The sequence below is a fragment of the Labrus bergylta genome, chromosome 13 (assembly GCF_963930695.1).
Source record: "Labrus bergylta chromosome 13, fLabBer1.1, whole genome shotgun sequence".
NCBI lineage: Eukaryota > Metazoa > Chordata > Actinopteri > Labriformes > Labridae > Labrus > Labrus bergylta.
Window position 1 is genome coordinate 23,845,706 of NC_089207.1, and position 26,968 is coordinate 23,872,673.

Genomic DNA, 26,968 nt, shown 5'->3' on the forward strand with positions numbered 1-26,968 from the left:
TAAAAAGTGTTATTTGTGTCACAATTCAGTTTGTAAATGACATGTAGAGCTAATATGCATAATTGCAGCATGTGCATTAATTAAATGTGTCATTGTTGGACACATCTCAATCTAACAAACACCCGACTGAGCAGTTTAACCCTTAGATCACCAAAATGCCAGTTACCATCCCTAATTGGCACGTCTGCTATTTAAACAGCATCCACCTTTTGTCTGGTATTGACAGCACAGTGTCCTACAGGGAGAGCTGCTCTGCTGTTTAATGGATCGAGGGGGATTTTCGTCCAATAATCATTTTGTTCGCTTCTCCCTGTAGTTCTCCTCTAATTCTGAATCACAGGCTGTGGAGCATTGTATTAAGCAGATGAAACACACTGGGCAGTAGACACAAGTGGGTATGATAGAGGGTGAGAGAAGCACAATGAGTTCGGGCTTGTTGCCAGCATTTGAGGCATTCATAATCAAGGCTTGACAATGACAGCAAATACATTATAAGTGCCTTAATTGCTCTTTCATTACAATCTAAAACTAGTTACCCCATTGCTCCAAAATATATTGGCATTTGAGATAAGACACTTCACATATAACACACTCCACACATTAATTTAAGCTCCTTCTAAATTGTTAATTCTCTGTTCTGGGCAGTCATACAATTGTACACTACAATGATATGACCTGATATTTTATATGAATACTTAAGGACTGCAGCTGTACATTGATGATGAACTATGGTAAACTAATAGTTAGTTCCTCATTCAGTCCTTCTTTTTTGGACTAGTTGTTAGAACTAGTGATTAACTAATGGTAAACTAATTGTTTTCCATTTGTAATCACCGATCTTAGGATCCCTGTGTGGTTTAATTTGGTGGGCTATCTGTTCTTCTCTGGGGTCTGATCCCTGTGGGTAATCAGCTGTTAAGTATCTGGGGGTAATTAGTTGTTCTCGATCTGCGCTTTTTATCAGCTGTTTGCGTGCTTTGTTTGTTCTCAGTCGTAAAACACATGTGGAATGATAAATGAAGATTATTGTTGTAGTCTTACTTTTTGTCTTTTTTCTGAATGGTATAAAGACTCAATTTTAGGTCACTTTTACTCACTGGTGGTTTTAGGTATACAGCGACCCCTGACAGTTCTAGTGTTCAGATTTCATTAAGAGAGATGCATTTGAAACTTTAGTCATTGAGCCATCACTTACTCTCTCCCCCGTGTGTATGTGTGTATGTGTGTGTGTGTGTGTGTGTGTGTGTGTGTGTGTGTGTGGTTACAGTATAATATTGTATGCAATACAAAATAAACCTTTTCAATCCAATAACTTTCATTACATCGTTAAATAAATTACAGTTTACAATTTTTAGTATCCAACGAATCAGTGTAAATGCTAATATGCTCATACACAAATACACACACATGCAGGCACACACACACACACGCACACACACAGACACACACGCGCACACACACACACACGCACACACGCACACACGCACACACGCACACACGCGCACACACACACACACAAACTCCCTCTTTCTCGTTGTATGCCAAAAACAGTCCACCCTCTCCTTTTCTTCGTGGGTGGTAAATAGTCAGCCCACCATCCCCAGGGAAGGCGTCACTGTGTCACACATACACACTCGCACAAGCAGGGACAAACTTACACACACATTTGGCTCAATCACTCCTTACACCCCTCTAGGGCTGAATGTGAGAGAGCGTAGCAAGTCTGAACAGGTGGACAGGCAAAGCAAGCCTGCAGTCACGGCTGAGAAACGACGCACACACAAAAACACACACATGCAGCAGCACTTCAGTTGAAATGCTCATTTTATCTTTATCTCAGAATATTTAGCAATTCCACTGTGTAATTAATATAACCCCTGCATGTTATCCATAAATACATTGTCTAATACGGTTAATGTATGAGATAAAACCCCATGTGTGGTCCTGACACCCTCACAGAAAATTCAGAGTAGCCTAATTATGCATTAATACCTTTTTCACATTCACAGTAATTCATTTACTCTATACTTGTCGGCTATGTTTTACAATGATTTTCCCATAGGCACAATAATAATGATGCCTATTGTAATTTTTGCATGTCCCAGATTGCATTAAAAGTCAATCATTTGTATTGGTAATAACTAATGTGACTATCAGTCTGCAGTTCAATCAAACGGGAACTTCAGGGGGAGGAGGGGAATCATTGATCATGTGTATTACCCAAAGGGAAATTACAACTAAATTAGGGGAAAACAAAAGATCATCTAATTGCCACCAGGTGTCGCCAGAAACCAACTTTTCCCAAAAGCCCCGTTTGTTTTGACTGGATCTGGTTACTGAAGTAATGAAGAGGAACTCAAGGCTGCCGGGCTGGGTTTCACAAGGTGGGGACTCCGAAGTAATTGATGACAAGTCAGTTTAAGGATGATGGTCTTTGAACTGTTAATTGACACTGAGAAAAAAAACAAAAAAAACAACAACAACCTGAATTCTGTTTGGAGGCTTTCTGAAATGATTGCCTATAGCCGACTGAAGCTCAAACATCAGACATGAATGCTCTGTCTCTTTTAACTGGTTGCTATTAAGATAGTACCTACTCTACGCCTCATGATTAGGCTATAAGATCTAGTGAATAACTGAGAAGCTGAAGATGCTGCCTGTGTGTAATGAATGCAGCCTCTCCGTCTCTCAGTCTGTATCAATCTGCGCCTCGAATGATGATGATGATGATGATGAGAGCGTGACGTCAACGCTTTCTGCACAGCTGCTGGAGAGAGGAGGGGGAGACACAGAGAGGAAGAGCGAGAAACAGAAGCACGTTGAGGGAGACAGAGAGAGACAGACACAGAGAGAGAGAGAGAGAGAGAGAGAGAGAGAGAGAGGGGGGACAGGAACAGCGGAGAACATTCACAACAAGGGGGGGGGGGAAACTGCCTGGCGCGTCTGTCGTGGTCGCGTCCTTAAGGCTGCTTCCCGCCGGGGACCTCAGAATGTTCTGCGCTCCCGGTTCATTTCTTCGGTACACGAACCAGTCTACGCGGCGTCTCCACGGACACTGAAAGCCCAGATGCTCACCCTCTCCGCCGACATGGACGAGTCTTCGTCGCTGCTGGATCTGCTGGAGTGCTCGGTGTGCCTGGAGCGCCTGGACACCACGGCCAAGGTCCTCCCGTGCCAGCACACCTTCTGCCGCCGCTGCTTGGAAAACATCCTCAGCTCCCGGAACGAGCTCCGCTGCCCGGAGTGCCGCATTCTCGTGGACTGCGGGGTGGACGACCTGCCGGCTAACATCCTGCTGGTTCGCCTCCTGGACGGTATCAAGCAGCGGCCGCAGCGAGGGAACGGAGGAGGAGCAGGCGGCAGGCAGTCCCTGGCTGGGGTCTCGCTGCAGGGGTACGCAGTCGGGATATCCGCTCCCCCCCCGGGCAGTGCGATCCGAGAGTTGCCAGTGGCCGTAAGGAGCTCCCCTGTTAAGGTTGGTTACTTTCCCCGTCATCCATAATAAGTCAGTGTCTCTCCCTGTGGAGAGGTCATTCCAAACTATGTTGAATGAAGCTTGAAATGTTCCGTGAAACATGTTTTATTCACAGCATCACACTTTCCAAGTTTGATCATGTTAGTAGGCTATTGGCTGCAACCCCTTTCCAATTCGGCTTTTACACAGAACGCAAACAAAAACTTTTAAGATTTGTTCCCACTGTAGCCCACTCTCCTTCTAAGTAGCCTACAGCAGATGCATTTGGTGGAAGAATATATTGAAGACAATTCCCCGCTGTTTACCTCTGAGGTTTGCTGGGAATATGGAACAGTGTGTTCAGCATGCACATATCCGATTGTTGTGTGGTTATTATGCAAATGCGTATGTGGCATGCTGAATACTCACAGTTTCACTGAATGCAGCAGATTGCTTGATGACATGGATAAGGTAAAAAAAAAAAACTTGGTAGCAGAGTCTAAGTTAGTGAATAATGGAGGAAAACATTGCTTCTCTGTGACAGCTGATGTGCATTCAGTGGTTTGTCATATTGTTGCTGGTGATGACACGTCTATTGAGTGATATGCATTGTTGTCTGTTGATTGTTTTGCCGAAGTATCTGCGGTTGTTGTCAGTGTTATTCCCTGATGTTGTATAATGAGGCTGTCTTTCCTGTGGAGCCACTGAGGTATAATTAAACAGAACAGAGTGTGCAAGACAGGTAGAGAGACAGACTGCAGAGACCAATTTAGCGGCGGGGGGTGGGGTGGGGTGGGGTGGGGGGTGGGGGGGGGGGGGGGGTCACCTGTCTATGATACAATTGTTGCCATAGTTCAGGTGAAGCCCACTTGCACATGCAGGCAGCAGCATTGGGAGGTTCTTGGGCTCAATGGAAGAGGAGAGTCTTGTTTACACTCTGTGCAGTGCATCAATGCATTGTGTTATGGCTGCAATATAGAGGTGTTAAAGAATGTGGCGGTAATATGGAAATAACAGAAGATGTTGTTACATTTCTTTGCACGCTGCTGCAAATCAATGCTGCCCAAGTTTTGCACACAAACCTCAACAGTTGCATTGACAAATACATTCTTTTTAGCTGCACTGACATGTCCTAGAAGTGCAAAATCTAGGGCTGCAATCAAAATGTTGTATGTTTTTTCAATGAAATCCTAATACCTCTTTTCTTCTTTGTATGAATTCATTTTTTTTTTTTTCTTTTACTATTTAATGTTATTACAAACTAAGCGCAGGTGGGAGACAGGTGCATCAAAATGCAAGTGACATAGATCCGTAAAGGTCTGTCAGATATTTAATTTTTTTCTTTTGATAGCAGTCAGAAATAGTTCATACACAAACATTCAGACAGTGAAATTCATATCTGTCACCAAATAATTAGGTTTAAATCATCGGTCAATCAAATCCAGAGTTGACAAGCATTTTCTTGGTTGCATTCCTGCACTATGTCTTTACTTAAAACAGAGCCTGTTATTTAAATCATTAAGCACATGCACTGAATGAAGCAGAGTTACATAAAAAATCTGTGTTGATGCTTAAAATCAGGAGAAGCTGTTGCACACTCTTTCTAGGTGCTCACTTTGCTGGTTTTTAGGTTTGGCTTTTCTTTCTTTTCTACATCTCTTCCTCTCCAAAACAAACTGATCTTGAATTTAAAATAGGTTTATGATGTCAAAGAGACTTTAAACAGCAAGTCAGTAAATGACTGAAAAATTGTTGACTGTCCGGTCGGCATCCAGCACTTATGGAAAACTCTAATAAATGTGCATCTTACAGATAAACATGAGACTCATGAAGGCTGATGTGGGAGTTTGGTCTGGAGGTGAGCAGCAAAAAAAGAAAAGAAAAAACAGCTAAAGCATTGTATTTGGACTGCCAAACCTGGTTCAGCTGAGACATTTTTGAGAAAAGCAAGTTGGCACTATGTCAGGTTAGATCCTACAGAAACACCGGATTCGTGACAATTTCAAAAACCCTTTGTGCTAGAAACAATAGTGATGACCTTCCCCTCGCTGTCAGCTTTTCTTACTTGTGTTTGAAGAAAGACACCGTTTCCAGACTCAACACTTCATGTTGAAACTTGTAGAGGTGAATATACGTGTATTGTGCACATACTCATAAATGCAACGGGTTTTCTCATGCAGAGATGGAGTGTACGAGGGTGGTCCTATCAGCAGTTACATGTTTCTCTGAGCGTAGTGTCGTCTCCAGTTTGATGGAAGCAATGAATATTCAGGCTCGCAAAAGGCATCACCATCAGCTTTCACGCGTACCTCCCTCTGCTCTGAACAACAAGACTTTATCAGGCAGAGCTGGCCATTGATTGAAGCAGCAGAGCGCGTTGGCGTGATGAAGTGTAGCAGCGGTGAGCAGTCACTCATTCATGGCGATGAACAGGAATCCAAACCCTCAGTGACATTTCCACTAACACTTAACACTCCATTTCAGTTCACTCAATAAACTTTAGCGGTCCCTACAGGCCGATGCTCATGTCTGGTACATGGGGGGAAAAAAAAGCTAACACACAAAGGATACATGCCACAATAAAGACTTTATAAATGTATTTATTGAAAATCCAGGACAGCAACATTCAAATACGGATTGAACAATCAATATATTTTAAGCTTTGAGAATTGCTTTTCTTAGAGCAGATGAGACATCTCGCTGCCTCCAACAGTTTGAAATCCAAAGTTATCTACTTAGCAGTCACTTCAGCAACCAACAATGGTACAAGCTGGAGTCAGATAAACAGTGATAAAAGACTGAAATCAATCAGTCAGTGTTTTCTTGTATATATCTTTTTATAAATCACGACAAAAGAGCAGATCTAGAGTGTCGCCTAACTTTTTATAATTTTGTTTAAAATGACCGTACCATAATCCACCATGATCAAGCACCTTCAAACATGCATACGTTTCAATTTTACCACACTCATTGGTGAACAGCGTTCTGCCCTGACTAGAAAAGACTCAAGAAAGTTGGATGGAGGGAGAAAAAGTGTGTGGGATAAAGATTAAAAAAAAAAACGACAGACAGACTGAGGGAAAAACAGACGACGTACCCAGCCTTAAAGTAAAATGTCAATAAAAAAGTTATTAAAAAAAAAACAAAAAAAACATGTGATATTTGCTCAGCCCCAGACCCCTTGATGTGATCACACATGCACAGTCTCACACAAAGACACAAAAACATATAAAGTGTACACACTCACCTCTTAGCAGTGGCCAGTCTGTGTTTGTTTTAGGACCCCAATGGGAATGCACTTCACTGTGGATGTAGCCTTTATGGCCAGTGAACACACACACACACACACACACACACACACACACACACACACACACACACACACACCTATAACCCATTACCCTCTGCAGTCCCCTGCAGTCACTTTACCCTAGTCTCCTCCAGGCTCCCTTGGGACAAAGGGCTTGGTGATGAAAGTGTGAATTAATCTCCTTTAACAGTGGGGTGTGAATGTGCATGTGCGTGTGCCCCCCCCCCCCCCTTGCACACAAAGAGTAAGGGGCCTCGCAAAGGCAGTTAAATCTATATTTGAGTGACACACTAATGCAGTACCACCAGCACTCTACACTACACACACACCCACACACAGTTATTGAAGGAGTCACACGGGTCAAAGAGAACACTCTCCATCAGGTTTTAAGGGTTGTAGATGAGGATGAATGTGTTGCTATGGAAATAAGAGAAGAGGTGAACATGCTGAGTCAGCAGCAGGAGCAGCTTTTTTTTCCCAATGCTTGTGTGCTCGTTGAACTAATGTTGCCGACTTTGTGCTTTGACCAATAAGTGTGTATCAAAGCTGATCATTTAGTTGCTTCCAATCATCGTGTGACATTGACAACAGAAATTTTGCAAAGAGATGGTCAGGTGAAATACTTTGCGAATCACTAAACTTCTATATTTTCTTTACTGGGTAAAGATATTGGAGTCATTTTTTTGTCTGGGCCTTTGTTTTTCTGGCCTTTCTGCCCTAAAGCAGTAATGTTGAGCCTCCTTGGCAGTAACTTTTACAAACCTTTTACTGTTCCCTTAGTGTCAGTGTTGTGCATCAGCTGTTAAAGAGATGACTCGCCACTTGTTTAACACACAGCGGTGTAAAGACACGGATAGTATGACAACAGAAGAGGTGTTTTAACAATATAACAATGTCACATAAACAGTTTTGTTTTCAGAGAATAAGAATATGACAAGATATTCATCAGGGACAGTCTCAGTTTAGTCTTTTAATCAGTCAACACAATGTTGCTGTTTGCCATTGATAATGCTGAGGTGCAGTCAAGGTTTTACATTTTGGTATTACTGAGATGTTTTCTAGTATGGTTGGGTTTAGCAAAAACTCCTTGTGATACCTTGTTTTTTTTTAATTTTAGCATTTGAGGTAGTAAATAAGGTAAAATACAGCTTGGTGATATCAAAAAGCGGCTTTATTTTCAGCTGTTGGACTGCGAGTCATTTGTCATGAATGACAGGGCATTATGTGCTTATTTGTTTTTTTGAAATGCAGACTAGATTAGTGTATAGAACATGGCAGTAAATCCTATTTCTCTGACATGCCTCTGGTAAATGATGTGATTATTATCCAGGTTGTACAAGGCCTTCAATAATAATAACAGCTGATACGGCACACCTGCTCCAGATAGCTGCCTACATGCTTCTGTGTCTAATCCTGTCTGTCTGTTTGTTGGTTGGTTGGCTATCCTAAAATGCATCATAATAACTCAGTTCAATTCAATGAAATGTTCGAACATGGTCCATGAATAAAATGATTTGTTCAGTATATAGGGCACTTTTGAACTGATTCTCTTCTTGCTCTGTACAAAATGCAAACGTCATGCTTCACAAACTCCAGTAACGGAAATCTTGCTCATCATGCTGTCATTGAACAATTTATCCATTTGTGAATTCTGCTCCATCCTTTAAAACAGTGGTTCCCAAAGTGGAGGTCAAAACCCGTGGGGGGTCGCAAGACACTGTGAAGGAGGTCGCGAGAATTCTTCCAAAAACGTGTACAAATTAAAGACTTAAAATTTCATAGTTTAACCGTTATTGTAAAATAATATATACAAAGAAACTATAGCTCAACAGGTGACTTATGTTCTACTTCTAGCATTTCTTATAACAAATTACTAAAATAATATTGCAGTGTTCAGGCTGGTGTGTTCTTGTGTGTTGTTCTAATGCCAGTGTTTGGATAGACCTTAAGTGGGCCTTAAATCTTTTAACCACCTCCATGGACAGTGTTGGTGCCCATTAGCACCTTATTTCTGGGGGTCATGGGCCGGAAAGTTTGGGAACCCCCTCTTTAAAACAATCAAGTGCTTTTCAAAACATGTATTTTGATTAAACTATGATGAGAGGAGGTACTGTACTAGTTTTGTGTTTTCTATGTAATACAATGTGGCTGTAAAAATTAACACGTTCATTTTGTATTAATTAATAAGAGAAAAAATAATGCGTAAAAACTGTTGCTAATAAATGAAACTGATGTGATACGTCACTAATGATACAACTGTCCAGAGCAGCGTTGTAAACTTGATTAAAAACACATGCCAACATTTCATGGGCTTTTTACTGTTGTTGTTTTATCCATCCCAGGGATCGACAACATCAGGGATCCATTAATAAGTCAGTCTGCCCTCGATCTCTCCTCTTGTGCCTGTCTGCCTCTTCTGAGAAACAGACACACACACACACACACACACACACACACACAAACACTGACACAGAGACATACTGAAGGAGGCTACGTCCAAACTTTGAATTTATTGCTGTACAACCTTTCCTGTTTAATAGAAAATCTTCTCCTGTCGCTGTTTTATAAGCTTGTAAAAAGCTAGGATTCCGTTCAAAAGCACATTCTTTCCGATTGCTTTGTTACGTCATTGACAAGAAGCTTCCTCCATGCATAGCTCACGTCCTGTGAAAACTGAAAAAAAAAACTTTTGAGAAGAACAAGAGGGAGAGAGACAAACTGAAGAGGCAAGAGGCCTTTTACAGAAAACAGAGACGCTGTGTGTGAGCGTGCGAGTGTTTGTGTGTGTGTTTGTGTGTGTGTTTGTGTGTGTGTTTGTGTGTGTGTTTGTGTGTGTGTTTGTGTGTGTGTTTGGGGGTCGAGAACTGATGGGGAGCAACTTGATCAGATCGAGGTATATATTTTGAATTCACTCTATAACATGAACAACAGAGTAAGTTATATGTAACCAAGTGGAAACAAACTGTGATGGAATCCTTCTCATATAATCAAAATGTGTTTAATTGTGATTTATTAATTACAAAGCCTGTTATTATTTTTATTTTTTTTATTGATTGACAGCACTTCTAGTTAGCACAGGTACTCTCTTTGTGCCACACAGTATGCCATCGAGCCCTTTACCTGTCACAGCTTCATTCAAACAAACAGTTATACTTACTTTGATTTGAGAGTCGTCAGTTAAACAAAAGATAGAAAACTTGAAAACTGCAAACATCCAAGTCTGCACAAACAAAGGCATCAAAGAGTTTGGCTTTTATCTGATTCATGAATATTTGGCTGGTAGATCTTGGCAGGTACTTCTTGTGTTCTCTCGTGTTCTTTGATTGTTTGGGACTGTTCCATTAAGTGATTTTTTACTTTTTAGTTTGACCAGAATCTTGTTTCGCAACACGCTTAAAAAGCTAAACATTTTGATACTTTTAATGTTCACACAGGAACAAGAATCGAATAATCCCTTAAAATCATTTCATTTTCAAATACAGATACAATGAGATAGCCCTACAGCCCTTTACGATCTAGATGTAACCTCAGAGTCCATTTGACTGAGTCACCCAATGTTTTACTGATCAGTGATTTTTAGGCAAACTGCAACATATTCACTATTAGAGAGTTTAAAACATTTTAGCTGTCAGTTATTACAAAAACATCTGTTTATTGCAAGTGCTATCTCCCACATATCTGGAAAACAACATAAATGTCTCATCTGCAGGAAGCCAGTCGCATTTGGCTATTTGCCCTCCCGCCTGTCCAAGTCCCATGAAAGCAGTATATCATAATTATCCCATCCCCTTAATCTTCTCCCTCACCTGTATTTACCTGGGGTTTACTTTGGTGACGCCCAGGGTTACCGTGGTAACGCACGGCAGCAACAACAGTATGCTTTCATCTCTTGATAAGACACTGCGCTGCCCTGTCATTCCCGCATGTTGTCAGTGTGTCTTGTGTGTTAAAGGATTACGGGGTTTTGAAAAGGAAATAGTCAGTTACCAATCCCTGTAATGACTCTTTAAACCTGTGTTGTGTCTGTTAAATATTTCCCGAACACACACACACACACACACACACACACACACACACACACACACACACACACACACACACACACACACACCAACAAAATAACTGTTACGTTTTTCTAACCCCAACCTTCAAACCGGTTCTTTAAAAAACAGCGATGCTTTGAAGGAGAACTATTGACCAAAATATCCTCACTTAACAATAGTAATCCTAACAACCCAGGATTACAGAAGCTCTCTCTCTCACACACACACACTGACACTCACACACACACACACACACACACACACACACACACACACACACACACACACACACACACACAAAAACAAAAACACTGTCTTTCTCAGTAACCACATTTCCTACTCTACAGCTCCATATAGTTAATCTTGATAGCCCCCACACCTTTGCAATAACACAGTGTGAGCCTGCCTCATTTTTTTTCAATGCACACCAAAACACACACACACACACACGCAGGAACACAAACAAACAAACACACACACGCAGGCACACTAAGTTACAAAGGCATACTCAATTCATCCTTTCAAGTTTGAGATTTTCTCTCTGGACACAATTCTCTCTGTGTGCATATACGTGTGTGTGTGTGTGTGTGTGTGTGTGTGTTTGTGTGTGTGTGTGTGTGTGTGTGTGTGTGTGTGTGTGTGTGTGTGTGTGTGTGTGTGTGTGTGTGTTGTGTGTGTGTGTGTGTGTGTGTGTGTGTGTGTGTGTGTGTGTGTGTGTGTGTGTGTGTGTGTGTGTGTGTGTGTGTGTGTGTGTGTGTGTAAAAAACATCCCTGTCTCTGCCTTCTCAACCCTCTTCAACCCACATTGTTAAATGGACCCCCATAGCACAAACACATTCCTCTGTTGCTCTTTACTCATTCTTTCTCATCTTCTTCTTGCCTTTTCTCTGATGTTTATGATGTGAGGCGAGATTAATTAACTTCAGTGTAACCATGTAATGAAGCTGCCGTCCACGCACATGCACACAGACAACACACACACACTAGCATGCTGCCATTTAAGGAGTAGTTAAAACTAGATGCCTGTGCTCTGAGCCTTGTTGGATCCCTTGGGATGTATGCTGTTATGTGCTGTGTGCAGTGTGTGTGTGTGTGTGTGTGCGTGTGTGTGGCTTTGCACAGATGTCTATTTGAACTCATACACTGTAGCATGCATTCATCTTTTCACATGCTTGTATGTTTGTTTACCAGTGAAATCTTTCTCCTGTAAACACTGGCTCAATTGGATTTTGAATGGTTTTGCAGCAGAACCATTCAAAATGAAGCTGCCCACAGCCAGTATTCAAAGTTTTGTTGTTTAAACCATTTTCATGCTCGAAATTACCGTGTCAATGTTTCCCCCTGAATTCATTTTTGTCGACTGGAAAAGCCTCTGAAACGGAATTTATTTTTGTCACTCTCCTTTGAAACAAAGCTGCTCGTAAAAACACAAATGCATTTTCCGTAATACATGGAGGTTGATTCAACAACTGGACCAAATATGAGTACATTAAAGAAATTGTAAACCATATAATTGAAAATCTCTTCAGTACAATTAAGGTACTTACTGGAGCCATAAAACATGCAATTACTTGTTTACTGGCTTTTTTGATCTATAATCCCAATGAGAAGGCAGCTTTATGGGGATGGGGATGATAAACTTGATGATCTGGATCATTCCTGTCCTCTCGTGTTATATTTATTCTTCCATCAAACCAGCTGGTATTTGACCAGTAAGGTTTATCTTTACACAACTGTACTGCCCTGAATCTGTGTGATGTCATCTCACATCAGTCTCATTCTTGGCTTGACTCTAATCTTGCTCATGTAGTCACACAGTTGAAGGGAGATGGGTCAGAAGATGGATTGATGGATGGAGGCAGGGTTCTGGTTAAGGGCAGCTTAGCGTGTCAGTGATGGTGTAATGAGTCTGTGGGTGTTGTTTAGTTTGGGGGGGGGGTGATGCATAATGGGTGTTAAAGCCTGAACAAGCTTTGGAGCCTGCACTGCCATTCCCACGGGTACATGGGTGGAATCCCATCAATCCCATCCCCCAGTCACTCAAATACACACACATGTGCACATACACATTGGGTTAAGGGTTAACCCCCTGACTCCTTGTTGCTATTGTTACTATGGAGATGAGGGCGAGATGTCACTGGCCACTGGTCAAGCCAAAACATTGTAAACAAAGGAGTGGTGGCATATTTCAAGGATGAAATTTAAACATGGCGCCATGTGAAGGCAATGACAATCATGTTGTTATTATATTACATGATATATTTCTATACTGCTTACCTACAGTGGCATTCTGACCACGTTATTGTTGTTGGCTCGGGTTCACAGACAACAGATTGAAGTGTGAATGAAACACTCCATGTTTTGTTTCTGTGCTGGTTTTACTCAGAGCTGGCTGTGGCGGATGGCGAGCGCACAATTTACACAACTGTCGCAGCAGAGTCCACACAATCCAGTCTGTCACTTAAGACGGCTAAGGGAAAGATCATGCTTACACTAAGGCAGCGAAAGGCCTTTGGTAGAGTTTAGGGAAAGACCTCATTTTGTTTAGATGTTAGTAAAGACTTGTATCTTTTTCTCAGGGACATTTTACCATAACATTTTGAATAATTGTGCTCTTACTATGAATGTATAGTTTATTTCAGACCCCCAAATTTGGCAAAAAAGAAGTTGAATTCCTTGTCAAAAAAAAAAAAAAAAAAGATGCCGATGATGATGATGCAGATACATTTAATATCAGCATTTTGGTGACTTGAAAGGTACAGCTGCAGTGACAGTGCCCCCTATTCCATAGCCACTAAGGCAGTTAATCAGTAAAGAACACTATTGCTACAGAACTACATATTTAAAGTCATTTGTTAATAAAGTGTATACTTGTATTTGCTAACTGCTTGCTGCTTTAAGTTTTGATCAGCTGATTATTTTCAGCCATCACAAGGGGGGACCTATCCAAGATTGACCTTTAAGAGAAAGCTACATTCAGCACTCACCTTGCACCTTGTACCTTACCAGTGTAACCCCTATCTATTATGTTTGTATGAAAAAAAAAACTTGATAATTAGTGCTTCCTGACTGTTATCGGTGGCTTTTCATGTACTACTTCCTTATAAAAGTCACAGTGTCTGAACTGGTGTGAAATCTGCAACATTTAGACCAAAGCAGAGTTAGGACTGTCGATGTGTAAAATGACCCCGAGCAGCTTTAAACAGTCCTCTGTAATGTGGAGAAAAAGTGCTACCAGTTGTGGTTTGTGACTCCAGGTGGGTTTTTTCTTTTGGTGCGAAGACTCTGCTGACTCCTCCAGTAGCGAGCAGTGTAATGTCTGTGTCTGTTGTAATAACAGATAAGGTTCCACTGGTGATGTGCTTAAAGAAGTGGAACAGTTCTCTTGGGGGGGAAGACATTCATGGAAACACACTGTGCTTTCTCTAGGTGACAGACAGCCCAGGTGTGTGACTTTGTGTACATCACCCTGTGTGTTAATGTGTTTTAGTTCCTTCCTGTCTTGTTGCGAAAAAAAAAGGCGTCCTCCATCCTCCTCCACCCCCCTCCTCATCTTTTTCTGTAATCGAGAGATGTTGAAATGCACCCACCGCCCACTTTAGAATTGGCGAGAAAAAGAGTCTTGGCTGGAGTAGAGAAGATACATCATTGTGCATACACACTTGCACAGATACACACACACACACACACACACACACACACACACACACATCTGAGGAGAATTCTGGAAACATGGCAGAAAATGCAGGTCTTCCTCTTCAACGACCTGCTGTTCATTCTCACAGTTCTCAACTTCAATTCATCAACAGCTCTGTTTATGAATCTTTTTGAAATCATTCTTTTCCCTTCTTTTTTTTTTTCTTTTCCCATTTGGCATGTTAAACTTTACGAGGTAGTTCATTGCCTTCTAAATGGGCTTTTTGTATCCTTGCCTCAAATGCGCTCTCTGAGCTTCAACTTTTCAGCTGTTTTAATGTTTTCAACTTTAACTAAACCCTGAAGTAACCTAACCTGACCTGACATATTTCAGTCAAATAAAATAAATCACAGATTCTAATCGCCTATGTGTTAAAATATGCTCAACACTAAAATACTAAGCATTTATAATACAACACAAGTACAACAACACTACAACACAAGTGTTCACTGTCACTTTAAATTCATTACAGGACATAGACAATATTGCAATAACACTGGATTCCTTATGTTCCCAATGACATCTGTCATCTTTATACCACATAACAATCTAACTATGGGGATATGCAAAGTTTCAATAGTTTATTCTTCTGATGAGGATAATTGTGATTTTCTCCTGAAGTGTGTTATGCATGTTTAATTTTTGGGGGTCGCATGAAAAACTGTCAGGTTATTTCGGGACACTGATCCTCAGTGCTCATGGCTGCAGTACAGCTGTGATCAGCTTACCACCCTGACGTCTGTGTCCAAACATCTAGGCCTGGCTGTGTGTGTGTGTGTGTGTGTGTGTGTGTGTTGGGTTGTGTGTCTATGTGCATATGCATATTTTGTTTGTGCATAAATTCTAATGTTGTGCATATTTTTTATTGCCAATTGCATGTTGATGGGAGTTTGTTTCGTGCATTAGGAATTATTTTGTTTATTACGGGCAACATGTGTGTAAAATTCCTTGTATGCATGTGTGTTTTGGCTGCTTCACGTTTTTAAACAGTATTTTTGAACCTTTTATAGAGCTTGACTTGAGGTTGGGGAGTGTGTGTGTGTGTGTGTGTGTGTGTGTGTGTGTGTGTGTGTGTGTGTGTGTGTGTGTGTGTGTGTGTGTGTGTGTGTGTGTGTGTGTGTGTGTTTAAGGGGTGTGTAGCTACTCATGGTAGTACTGGTATGTCAGAGGGAAAGGGAGTGGACAGGGAAAGTTGGAAGGAAAACGAAGAAGCATAGCAGCAGTTATGTTGTGAATTCCTGGCTTGGGGTCTAGTGTGTTTTTCTTAGTGTGTATCTGTATACTTATACAGTATGTGTGAGAGAGATCAGGCAGTTCTGTCCCCTCAGGACAGGGATTATGTAAGAATAGAGAAGTGAGGTCAAATACCATCATCAGCTCTGGTTTATTGTATTTAGACTGGGAACAGTGGAAACACTGGTGCAATCAAACTCCTCTGCTATTACATGTAAAAGCTTTAGTTTCTCCAGGGACGCAGAGCTTACTGACATTTCCTTCAAGTGCCATTTTAGAAAGAGAGAAGTAAAGAGATAAAAAGAGAAAAAGTATTTGATGAAACATCAACAGGGACATGTTGCCATGGCAACATGCACGGACCAGTCTGGAGCCCAAATTTACGTCACTATTATAAATAAAGCAAGGAGTTGATGTTTGGCAAAATGGTTGGCTCTTAATGCAAGTGAAGCTTTCCTGACATCCTTTAATCCAGATAACAAAATGAAAGAAATCAGTTAAGGTTTTATGGGAAATTCAGTATACAGTTTGCAAATGTCACTAATGTACTGGGAACACTTTTACAGGCTGCCGGTGTCCTTGGCAGTGGTCTTGTTTGTTTACAGTAATTGCACACAAATATCACAGCTAATGTGGTAATGATTTAAAGGTGTCGCAGAGCTTGTTTGCCTTTGTCGTCCAGTAAGATTATAAGAATGTCATTTCCTATCATGTTCAGAGGCAGCTTAGCGATTACTTTCTCAGTGAGCCTGTAAGTACCTACATGTATAAGTCTGTGTGTAAGCTGTTCAATGGGAAGAAAATCTGCAAAGAAACCTAGAGTGAGCTGAGAAGGTGTCTTTACCTGGCTGTTAGTGTACAGTTCTGTTTGGGCAGCTGTGGCTCAGTGGTAGAGTCGGCCGTCTCTCAACCGGAAGGTTGGGGATTCAATCCCAAGCTCCTGCAGCCACATGTCCAATGTGTCCTTGGGCAAGACACTTGACCCCAAGTTGCTTTCGATGCTTCGTCTGCGGTTTGTAAGACGTACCCTGCTTAAGCACAATTGTTTTTCAGGAGTTTTGTGTGAACAAGGCTGTAGTGTATTGCATTAAAATGATTACATACAATATACAGATATCTAAAGTTAAAAAGTTTATTGTGTAAACTCAAATGTTATGCACAGCAGGCATTTTGGAGATAACATTTGTGCTGCTGCATGACTACCATCAACAGCTTCTTCTTTTAAGATACAACTTGTGTCACTCTGGAGGAGGAACACTTTTCAAACCTAACCAGAGTCTGTATTTTGTTAAACAGGAAATGTACACCTTCACAGTTTGTTTGTGAATACCTTAAAGTCCCCTTTAGTCTTTTAACCTGAGGAAATTCATCTGTCAACATTGTTCTCACTGACTGCAGTAAGTAATGTCAGTTAAATAATTTCAAGTTCGCAAAAGGTGACTGATGTCTGATGATTGTTGATTTGCACGGTCAAAGTGTTGAGTCGTGTTCAGCTTGGAGAAACCCAAACTATAATTTCCTAACCACAGGAAATCACTCCTTGCTTATCCGTAACTCTGTTGATACAGTGTTACGTTACATCTGTTTTTGTCTAACTATGTGTATGCGGGTATTATGGAATATGTGTGTTGGTGGCTCAATCCTCTATCCTGTGTGAGTCATATGCCTTGTTTTGTGGCATGTGAGTGTGTTTTTGTGATAAAACTTCAGGTCCATCATCTCCTGTGCTCGCCTTATTTTCCGGAGAGACAGACAGAGATGGAGTCACAGTTATCATTCTGTAGTGAATCCCAGCTGGAATCAATCATATACACTACTCTCCCCTCCATCATCCATCTCCCTTTTCTCCTGTTTTTGTCTCCATCTGATAACAAGAGTGACAAACCTGCCAAAAAAAATGTCTTTTTTATACCTTCACTATTTAGAGGATATCTATTACATTGTATATGACGAGTATGTAGGAAATACTGCACAACTATAAGTGCTGACAACTATCAGGCACAGTGGTATTAATGCAGGCTTTATTTGATGTTCACGATGACATCATCAGGGTTATCTGTTTACAGGAGACATGTCTACAAGCCCCTCCAGGAAGTTGAAATATCACATTCTCACTAATTCATGCAAATCCAATCCCTGCACACGTTTTAGTGACCTTTCAGTTTTGGCCAATCAACATAACTTTACTGCAAATGAGTCATCCTGTTTCCAACATGAGCGTTGTCATGCAGGTAAACAAACCCACTTCTTTCATATTCAAATGTTGACTCCTACCTGTCTGTTGTGTAACATTAATCGTTGTCTCTTTGAAGGGGCTTCTTAATCTGTCCTGAAACTAAAGTGTCTTTTCTCGGACTCGAAACAGTAGATTTATAAGGTTTAATCTTCTTGTGATTATTTATCCTTATCCTTGTTTTTCTTTGTGTTGAAAACTGTTAGTGGCGCTGCACGAGAAATAACAAGAACAGCTCGATCTTATTAATACCAATTCATGAAATTCATCCAAATTCATTCCACCCTTTGGCCGGCTGTAGCTCAGTGGTAGAGTCGGTTGTCTCTCAGCTGGCAGGTTGGGGGTTCGATCCCCAGCTCCTGCAGCCACATGTCGATATCTCCTTGAGGCTTGACACTTAACGTCAAGTTGCTCTCACTGCTTCACCGTCGCTGTGTGAATGTCTTCATTCAAGTTGGGACACTTCAAAAAGGGCAAAAGAATATTGCAGCTATCACTGCAAATGTTTAAAAGCTGCTGGACAATCAGCCCTATTTGGCCACACAACCAGAGAAAAGCCTGCATAATCCTTGTGAGACTGTAATACTCTGACGAGCTGCTTTCACCTCTCAACTGAATTTGATGTGTATGGTACAATTGGTTTAGTGGCCCCTAAAAAATGCAAAAGGTTATATAATCATAAACATAAAAGATAACGTTGTAAACTCCTCACACATTAATCAAACACAAGGGAATATTTAACAAGAGTAGGTGTTTGAAATTGGCTGCCAGTGTATAAATAGCGTGTGATATTATTTAACTGGCACAAATGTTGACAATCTTCAAACTAAAAGTTAGTATCCTCTCTGAATACTAATCCCTCTGTGTCTTGCTCTGCCGCTGTGCATCACTGTCATCGCTTTCATGTTTCATTTTCTGCTTTCTCTGCTCCCGCTCTTTCATTACGCTCGTCTCTGTCTCTGAGTGATGTTTGTCCGCTTGGAGAGCGACTTGTAGGGAATGATTGCGGCCACTTCTCCACTCAGCTCTCCATTCATTCTCTTCATTCGTCCTCAGGCAGCTGGCCCAGGTCCAAACCCATCTCAAGCGTCCTTTGCCCATTCCTGCCAGCTCTATTAAAACACCATAGGTCCTCATGCTGGTGTCTGGCACAAGCTGCGTAATATCACTGCCATCAGGAAAACACAGAGCATGTCCAATGTCTGTGCTCAGCTAAAACTGGGGGAGAAAAAGGTTTGCAGCTTGAACGTTTTGTATGCGTTAAGACAAACTTGATTTCATATAAGGCCTTTCTCACACACGGATCCATGAATTCCCTCAGTAAAAAAAGTACAGTCATTAAATCAGCACCTATGTATTGTCTTGAACAAAATATACTGCAATATTTTTTTATTTTTTTCTTTGCATCTTGTTCTTTCTTTCCAGTAATACTCTTCAGTTGATTCATAATTCCATTGTTAAGGCAGCCCTCTGTCTTTTCCCCTGGTCTGATATTCTATCCAAGCAAAGGCTTCGTCTGCTGATAAGAGGTATCAATTAGCATCAAATCCCTATATACAGGAAGAGATAACAGCCAGACACAAATGTGTGTGTGTGTGTGTGTGTGTGTGTGTGTGTGTGTGTGTGTGTTTGTGTGTGTGCTTTTATGCATCTATACACACATCTCAACCCAATTTGTTTTACGATAGTTTTTTCTAATTTCAATTGATCTTGCGTCCATCCTTTGTACATGACAGTACATTGTTTTAAAATGAAAGATTTAGTTTGGCTGATTGAAATGCGTGTGGTCGCACAGGCTTAAAAAAAACAAATACGAAAATTACAACATGAAAAAAAAACCGTTCATAAAGAGGAAGTCCATATATGACACAATTATAACAGCACCCCTAGGAGCAATATCCATAATACTATTCGAAGACAAAATAATACTAGTGTATTTATTGTGGATTAAGTCCAAAAAAACATCACGGGGGCGCTGGTGGTGCAGTGGTTAGTGCATGTGTCCCATGTATGGAGGCTGTAGTCTTCAAAGCGGGCGGCCCGGGTTCAAATCCGGCCTGTGGCTTCTTTCCTGCATGTCATTCCCCACTCTCTCTCTCCCTGATTTCCAACACTGTCCTATCTCTCAATTAAAGGCACAAAAAAATAATCTTTCAAAAAACATCACAAATAGGTGATTTAATCTTTTTTTTAAATCTTGTGAATCATAGATTTTAACCTGTTCTTTGCCCATTTTTTAGAAGTAAGACATGTTTTTATTTGAGGGAAGAAAATGACTAGAGATGAGAGAAAACAAAAACAAGTGGCTTTCCTACTTAAATAATTTTTTTAGTTATGTCACTCAGAGCTACAAGACAGTAAACCCTCCTATAGAGGTAAACAACATTTCTATTCCTCGCCTTTTATGACTCAAGTCATCATAAGTGAAGAATAATAAGTTAGATTTATTCAAAAAACACACTTGATCCAAATAAATTGTATTTTCAAAAAACAGAATTTGTCTGATAAAATGTAGCGAGTCCAGCTCCCAGAAAACCATTTTGCTCTAATTGTAGCTCCTGCCAAGAGTAGAATTTGTTACAGGAATCCAAAAATGTAGCGTGCTGTCATGGCCTACTTCCCCCATCATGTCCCAGAACTGTTGGTCTCAGGCAGTAACCACTAAAAGTAGGTGTAACAGAATTTTATGTGGCTCATCACAGTTCTCTCTTCTTGTCTTCAAAGACACTGGCGATGGTTGTGATGGCAGCATTAATCAACTGGGTGGAAATGTGCCGGAGAGCCACGGGAGATACTGGCACTGTAGTAAAACTGGGACAGTGTCAGACCCTGCAGCCATGGCTTTCCCTCTTCCTCTCTGAAAACACATTCTTTCATACATTAACCCCGTTTCTCTCCTCATCAACACACTCCGCCTCTCTTTCTCACTCTCCTTCATGCGTCCTCTTTCTCTTTTCCTCAGTCTGCCTGGTTTCACAGTTCTGTTGAGTTCATTGTGCTCCTCAGCACAAAGGACCATACTTGAGTTGTTACATTGTTATATATTAAGATGTATAAAATTAACATCACTTCGAATAAATTACATATCCATCCGGGGAAAGATCTACAAAAGCTGAAGATGCATGAAAACCAGTTTTGCAAGTTACCAGTTAAAAATGACTCAGTTGAAAATGACTTAACTCAAATCCCGTCTTAGAAACAGAAAACAAAAACTATAATAATACTATAAAACTAAATAATAATAGATTTGGAACAAAGTGAAATGTTACACTGTTGCAAGTGTCATCATTTGAGGTATACTTGCTGTCATAAGCAAAAAAATGTTGGACAGATGTTGTAGATCAAATATACCAATGGACTTTTTGCATGACTGTATAAGATCCAAGACACACTTCAGGTACCCATTTTTTTTTTACAATTATTGTGGGATCTTTTTTGTGCCTTTATTGTAGACATAGGATAGTGGATAGAGTTGGGAATTCTGGAGAAAAAGAGAGAGGAATGACATGTGGGAAAGCGGCCACAGGTAGAATTTAAACCTGTCTGGCTGCCTGGAGGACCACAGCCTCCCTACATGGGGCGCACGCACCAACCACAACGCTACCGGCACCCCTGGTACCTTTTTTTTTAATCTAAAAAGTTGGCTTTGTCCTACCGTATTGACCAATATACCAGTATTTAATGCTAATTTTTTTTTTTACCCTATTTGTGTATTGGAAGCAGCTGCTTCACTGCTCAAATGACAATTAAAATCACAGACTATTCTGGCTGCACTATTTTCTAACAGCTTTTATCCTTCATTCTGTCATATTCCTGCATTTAAAGAAAACGGTGGTTTACTTTTAGGTAAATAAACCTTGTGTGCAGCATGACCTGCGGGCTGTGGGTCAATATTCCGACTATCACGGTAGGCTAAGAGCTCAACTACTGTACCAGCTAGCAGGAGGCGAAAACAGATGGTGCTAGGGCTACACACAGAAACTGTTGGACTTCGCTGAATGGAATGGAAATTGTCAGGAAGACAGTTTAAAACACATTTTTCACTCTGAGAAACCCCCCCAAATACACTGGGTCTTCTTATACGCCACTTATATTCTGGATTTTTATGGTAATTATTTGTGTTTTCACAAGAACTCAGCAAAATCATAGTTGTGCAGAAAAAAAAAAAAGGTTCACTGTTGCAAGAAAGTCAGAATGAAGATCAGCTGTTAATTCTTACCAGAGAATGTCACAAACAACAGCTTAAAGGCTTTCCTTTTTTTAGCTGAGAGCAGCAGATTTGTGGCAAAATAAAGCCTCTAATTTGAGCTCAACTGTCAAGTTATGGTAGCCAGATTCACTGTGGTTGCTTTCTTAAACTCTTAAAGCATCAGCCTGTTAACTAATCATTATAACAAAAGTCCCATGCTCTGGTGCAGACTGCCTTGTTAAAGCTTAGTTTCAAACAAGATCCTCCAGATTAGACATTGTCAATGATCAGCGCCAGTGGAAACAAGATACAGTCAAGTTTTTTCATCCAGCTCCAGCCTTCAGGAAACTTTGTGCTTCTGAAACTTTCCAAAAGCTCTGACAAGTGCCTGCAGGAAATCATGTGTGATTAACCCCTTTAGACATTATAGCAACTTATCCATTTTTAAAAGCAACTCATGTTTGAAAATGCAACGTTTTTCCTTTATTCTTGGCTACAGATTTTTTTCTGCTATAGATTTTAACTTGCAGCTCCTGCAAGTGTATCTGCTCTCATTTACTAAACTGTCAGTACATCAAGAACAGAGAGCAGTGTGTGAATCGGATCAGCCAATGTAGTTGTGACCATGATTACAAGCCCCTAACAGATACACGATACAAGATCTGAAAACCGAGCCAGTTTCACTTGACGGCCAACTTGTTGAAACTGTGGAAAACTTGAAATACCTCAGCACAGTTTTGAACTGCCAGCTATGCTTCTCTAAAAATACTAGAGTATATTTTCAAGAAATCCTCACTGCGACTTTATCTCCTCAGAAAACTCAGCGGCCTCGATGTCAGTCAGCAAATTTTAGAACTGGTGTACAAATCTATTGTTAGAGTGTGTCTTAACTTTTCATCTTCCTGCCTGGTACGGTCACTTGAACTGTGGATTTAAGAATAAACTCTAGATTGTGATGACAATTCGTAGATTGTGTCAACGGCAGGCAAGATAGTGGGCAAACCACAAAAACCTCTTGATTCAACTTTGCTGATAGGACAAGGAAGAAAGCGCGGGGTACCCTAGCAGATTGTGTATAGCTGCTCTGTTTGTCTGTGTTACTGACTGCCTGATTTTGTCTATGCTGTTATCTCTTCTACCATACAATATCACAACTGTGACAAAAATAAGCCCAGACGTGGTGCTTGCCTAATTGGCTGTAATGCTCTGTGTTGCTTTGAAAGTGTCACCGGAGCAATGCTGCTAGCTCCTGTAAGAGCATGAAAAAGAGTTGTTGTTTTTAATCCAGCATGTCTCTCTCTAAACAGCTATACCCATATAAACTTCTATGCAAAAAAGAAATTTGCATTTTTGTGCCTTTTTAAACACCCCTAATGGATAATCTCAGAAGACACTTTGTGTTGAATGGCTACAGGGACAGGGAGAAGCGATGGTATTTTTAGGGGATTTCATTACAATAGCAGCAGCCTTAGGTTTCTGTAACTCTCACGGGAAGAAACACGGCTTTGCCTTGTTTGTTTTGAATCCTTATTTCGGGAACAGGATGATTTGCTGTGGTGTTCTAAATTTATGTAGTGGTATACAAATGCAAAAGTTCAAAAGCACGTACGGGAAGTATTATTTTGATTTACTTTAGCCCAAGCTGACCTCCCATCTGTAAACTATAAGCTGATTCTGTGTTGATCTTGGTGTCCATGGATTTATCCTGTGCATGCCTATATGTGATGATCATCTCATATATTACACTTGTGGCTTCATCCCAAATAGTAAAAGCGGATAGACTACTCCTCTCATGATTCCTCAGGCTGGGGTGTGATAAGAAGTACACACACTCCAACGTTAAGCTCTATTCACACATTTTGCACTACTGAAAATGTCCCGACATTGTTTGTGGAAATGCATACTGTATGAAAGCAGATGACCGAGTCTGTTCACCCAAACTTAAGGTGGACTCTTTTCTGCCAGCTTCCTTGCTTGGGGAACATTTAGCACTGTTAGCGGCCGGGGTGATAACTTTGTTTAGATTGTTCGCTGTTTTGCTGCTTTGTCCTCTGCATTTGCTCGCTTCAGTTGCCTGTGTTATGTTTTCTACTGATGCATTTGTATTGTTGAAGTATCAACATCTTTTGCTGATTTGAACCCAGAAACATTCACCAATACCAAGACTCCTCCTACTGCATGCTCTACTCTTGCGCCCCACCATCCCTACCTTACACAAACCGAGTGTTTTGGTTGTAAGAGTGTGTCCGACTCTGACTCAATCAAAAGTTCATGTCTGAAAGACAATTCCAGAAAAAAGTCAGGCACTGAATGTTCCTGAAATCATCTGGATATTGCGAGGAGTTCATGTGTGAAAGGGGCTTCAGTGAAACAACACCAGCAGTTTTGATGCCTTTTATGATTGAATGCAATGGTGCAGGAGCAGAGCCACACTTCAAAATAAGTGCTCGGAGTAGACTAAATAAAATATACCCTCTGAGTCATAAAGATAGTAAACACTGCACAATAGCAGCTATCCTCCTCTATTGACTAATGTCCACTCTCCAATTCCCCTGTTCCCTCGCTGTTTTATTCCCTCTTTGTTCTCTGCACTCCCTTTCTGTCCTTTTTTTTTCCCTCTCCCGCTGGCTTTGAGTGACACTCCAGCGCTCCCTTCTATCTGCTGAATTCAGCTGTTGCAGCTTTACACACAAACACATTTCTCGCACACTTTTTAAGACATGAAACAATGTCAGCGGGAAGCCTTTTCCTGGCGGCCTGTTCTTCAGTGCATTGTATGATCTTGGTTGTATTAAAGGAAAACCTCTGCAGTCACACCTATTCAGTCACGCTCCCGCTCCCTCTTCTATCGCCAGCAGAAAATTCAATTTCTGCCGCTGTTGTTCCCTGTGATGTCCCTGTCCCAGATAAGTCACTCATGTCCCCGGGTGCATGCATATAGAAACACACACAGCATACACACACAAACAGTAGGCCCCAGCTGTGTTAGCTTATTAGGACCTACACCATTGTTTTGTCGACTTTTATTATATCCTGTATTTCTGCTCATATTTAAAGTCTTCAGTGTTGTCCTTTTCTCTGCCAAGAATAGGGGTAGTTAGCGTTGTCCCAGATTTTTACTCTGAATTAGATTCAGTGCAGAGACACTGAAACTGAAACCTGAGAAAAAAACATTACTTCTTCAGCTAAACTCAAATACATCTCCAACACATGAGGCGCATCCCCTGATCACAAGGGTTCTCTTTTACAGGACTTTCACACTTGCAGAAACCTCCTGAAAAACTCCTGATATATCCTGGAGAAGCTGTATCCTATGTGTAAGCGCAAACAGCCACATTTTTGCGCTTGGGCTTCACCTGAAGTTGGGAGAACGCAGCAAGATATTATCCGCCCGCTCCTTCAGTGTCATTTTTGTACGTCACGTCTTACCTAAGGAGACCCAAGACGCATACCCCCCCCCCCTCCCCCCTCCCCCATTGTGAGGTGCATGTGAACAGCCAGGTCAGGAGAATATCCAGAGCAGTCCTCCTGAAATGTTGTAGATGTTTTTAGGAGTGCATATGTGAAAACAGCTGAAGTTGAAATATGCTATTTAACAGCTATGTCAATGACATTTTTATTTTATTTCACCAAGAAAAAAATGCCAACTGTTGATTCCAACCTCTTAAATTGCTCCTTTTTTCTCTCCTGTGATTGAGTATTAAATAGGCTATTATTTGTTCTCTGCAATTGTGATTGACATTTTTCACAATTGAAAAGATTCAACAATGAAGGAACGTTAAAAAGGATGTGCAGAGGTAAAACAATGACTCACTAAACTGATTTCCAACCAAAAGAACTATTTTGAAAATCAATTAGTTGTTTCAATTATTTTTCAACCAAACAATTAACGACCCTGATATGCAAATTGAACAATTTCTTTTTCATCACTTGATCATTCACTGAATATTAACTATGGCAAGTCTTACTCAGTACAGTTTATTTTGTCACCTTGGGCTCTGGGAATGTTATATGGTCATTATTTTACTTCTTTTTACATTTAGAAAAAAACAAAAACAATAATAAGCAGTTCTAGAATTCTATATCTATTAAGGCATGTATGTGTCCAGTGTGACTTTGTTTTGCCTCCAGCACTGAGATTTTACACTACATCAAAACATTATATAATCCTGACTCCCGGTAGTGTGTGAAACTTGGCTCAGAAATATATGTCACTGGCCATTATGACTCACAATATGGAATAAAGTAGCAGAACATGCAAGTGTGCAAAGAGGGAGATTACAGATCACATCCCTGCTGGTTTCTTTCTTCTTTCCTGTAAATTTGATTCCTAAGTTTGATGCTTGTTTGATGAAGAACATCAAGAAACACATTCATTGTTAGATTGAGTTATAGGCCTTCATTGTGTAAGTGCTGTTTTGAGGTCATGTTGTCAGGATGCTAAATGTTAACGCGTCAGCTGTTTGAAGTTGAAGGTGCACTTTCACATACATCCAGAACAAGGTTTCTCATAAAGAATGAGGCACATTGATTTATAAGGAAACACAATGCATTATCTCTGAAGCAGAGTTTTATGAGAGTTGAAACCCTTCCAAGAATCCTCTCATTACTGTCACAGAGTCAGATATATTATGGCTTAATGTGTTACATAGTTACATATTTTTCCCCCATATGTAATCCTGAGACAGTGATCAGTTGGGAATGTGAGTGAAAGTAAAGTTTGTCATATTCTCTCTGCGATAAAGCAAATATTTCTGCTGACTGACATTCCTTTTCGCAGACGGGCTGCATTGCCAGCCACAAGATGCA

General features: G+C 40.7%; 1 protein-coding gene across 3 annotated transcripts in view; it reads left to right on the plus strand.

Annotated features, from left to right (window-relative positions):
* Positions 1-1,084: 1,084 nt before the first annotated feature.
* The window catches only part of LOC109985386 (E3 ubiquitin-protein ligase SH3RF3), a 106,635-nt gene continuing 80,751 nt past the window's right edge, over positions 1,085-26,968 (plus strand). For 2 of the 3 annotated variants that reach the window (XM_020635695.3, XM_065961816.1), the window contains exon 1: positions 1,086-3,475. In XM_020635695.3, coding sequence (XP_020491351.2) covers positions 2,651-3,475 — 825 coding nt within the window. In that variant the 5' untranslated portion in view covers positions 1,086-2,650. Of the gene's footprint in view, positions 3,476-26,968 lie in introns of all 3 variants that reach the window. The other variant, XM_065961817.1, reaches the window with a different exon arrangement.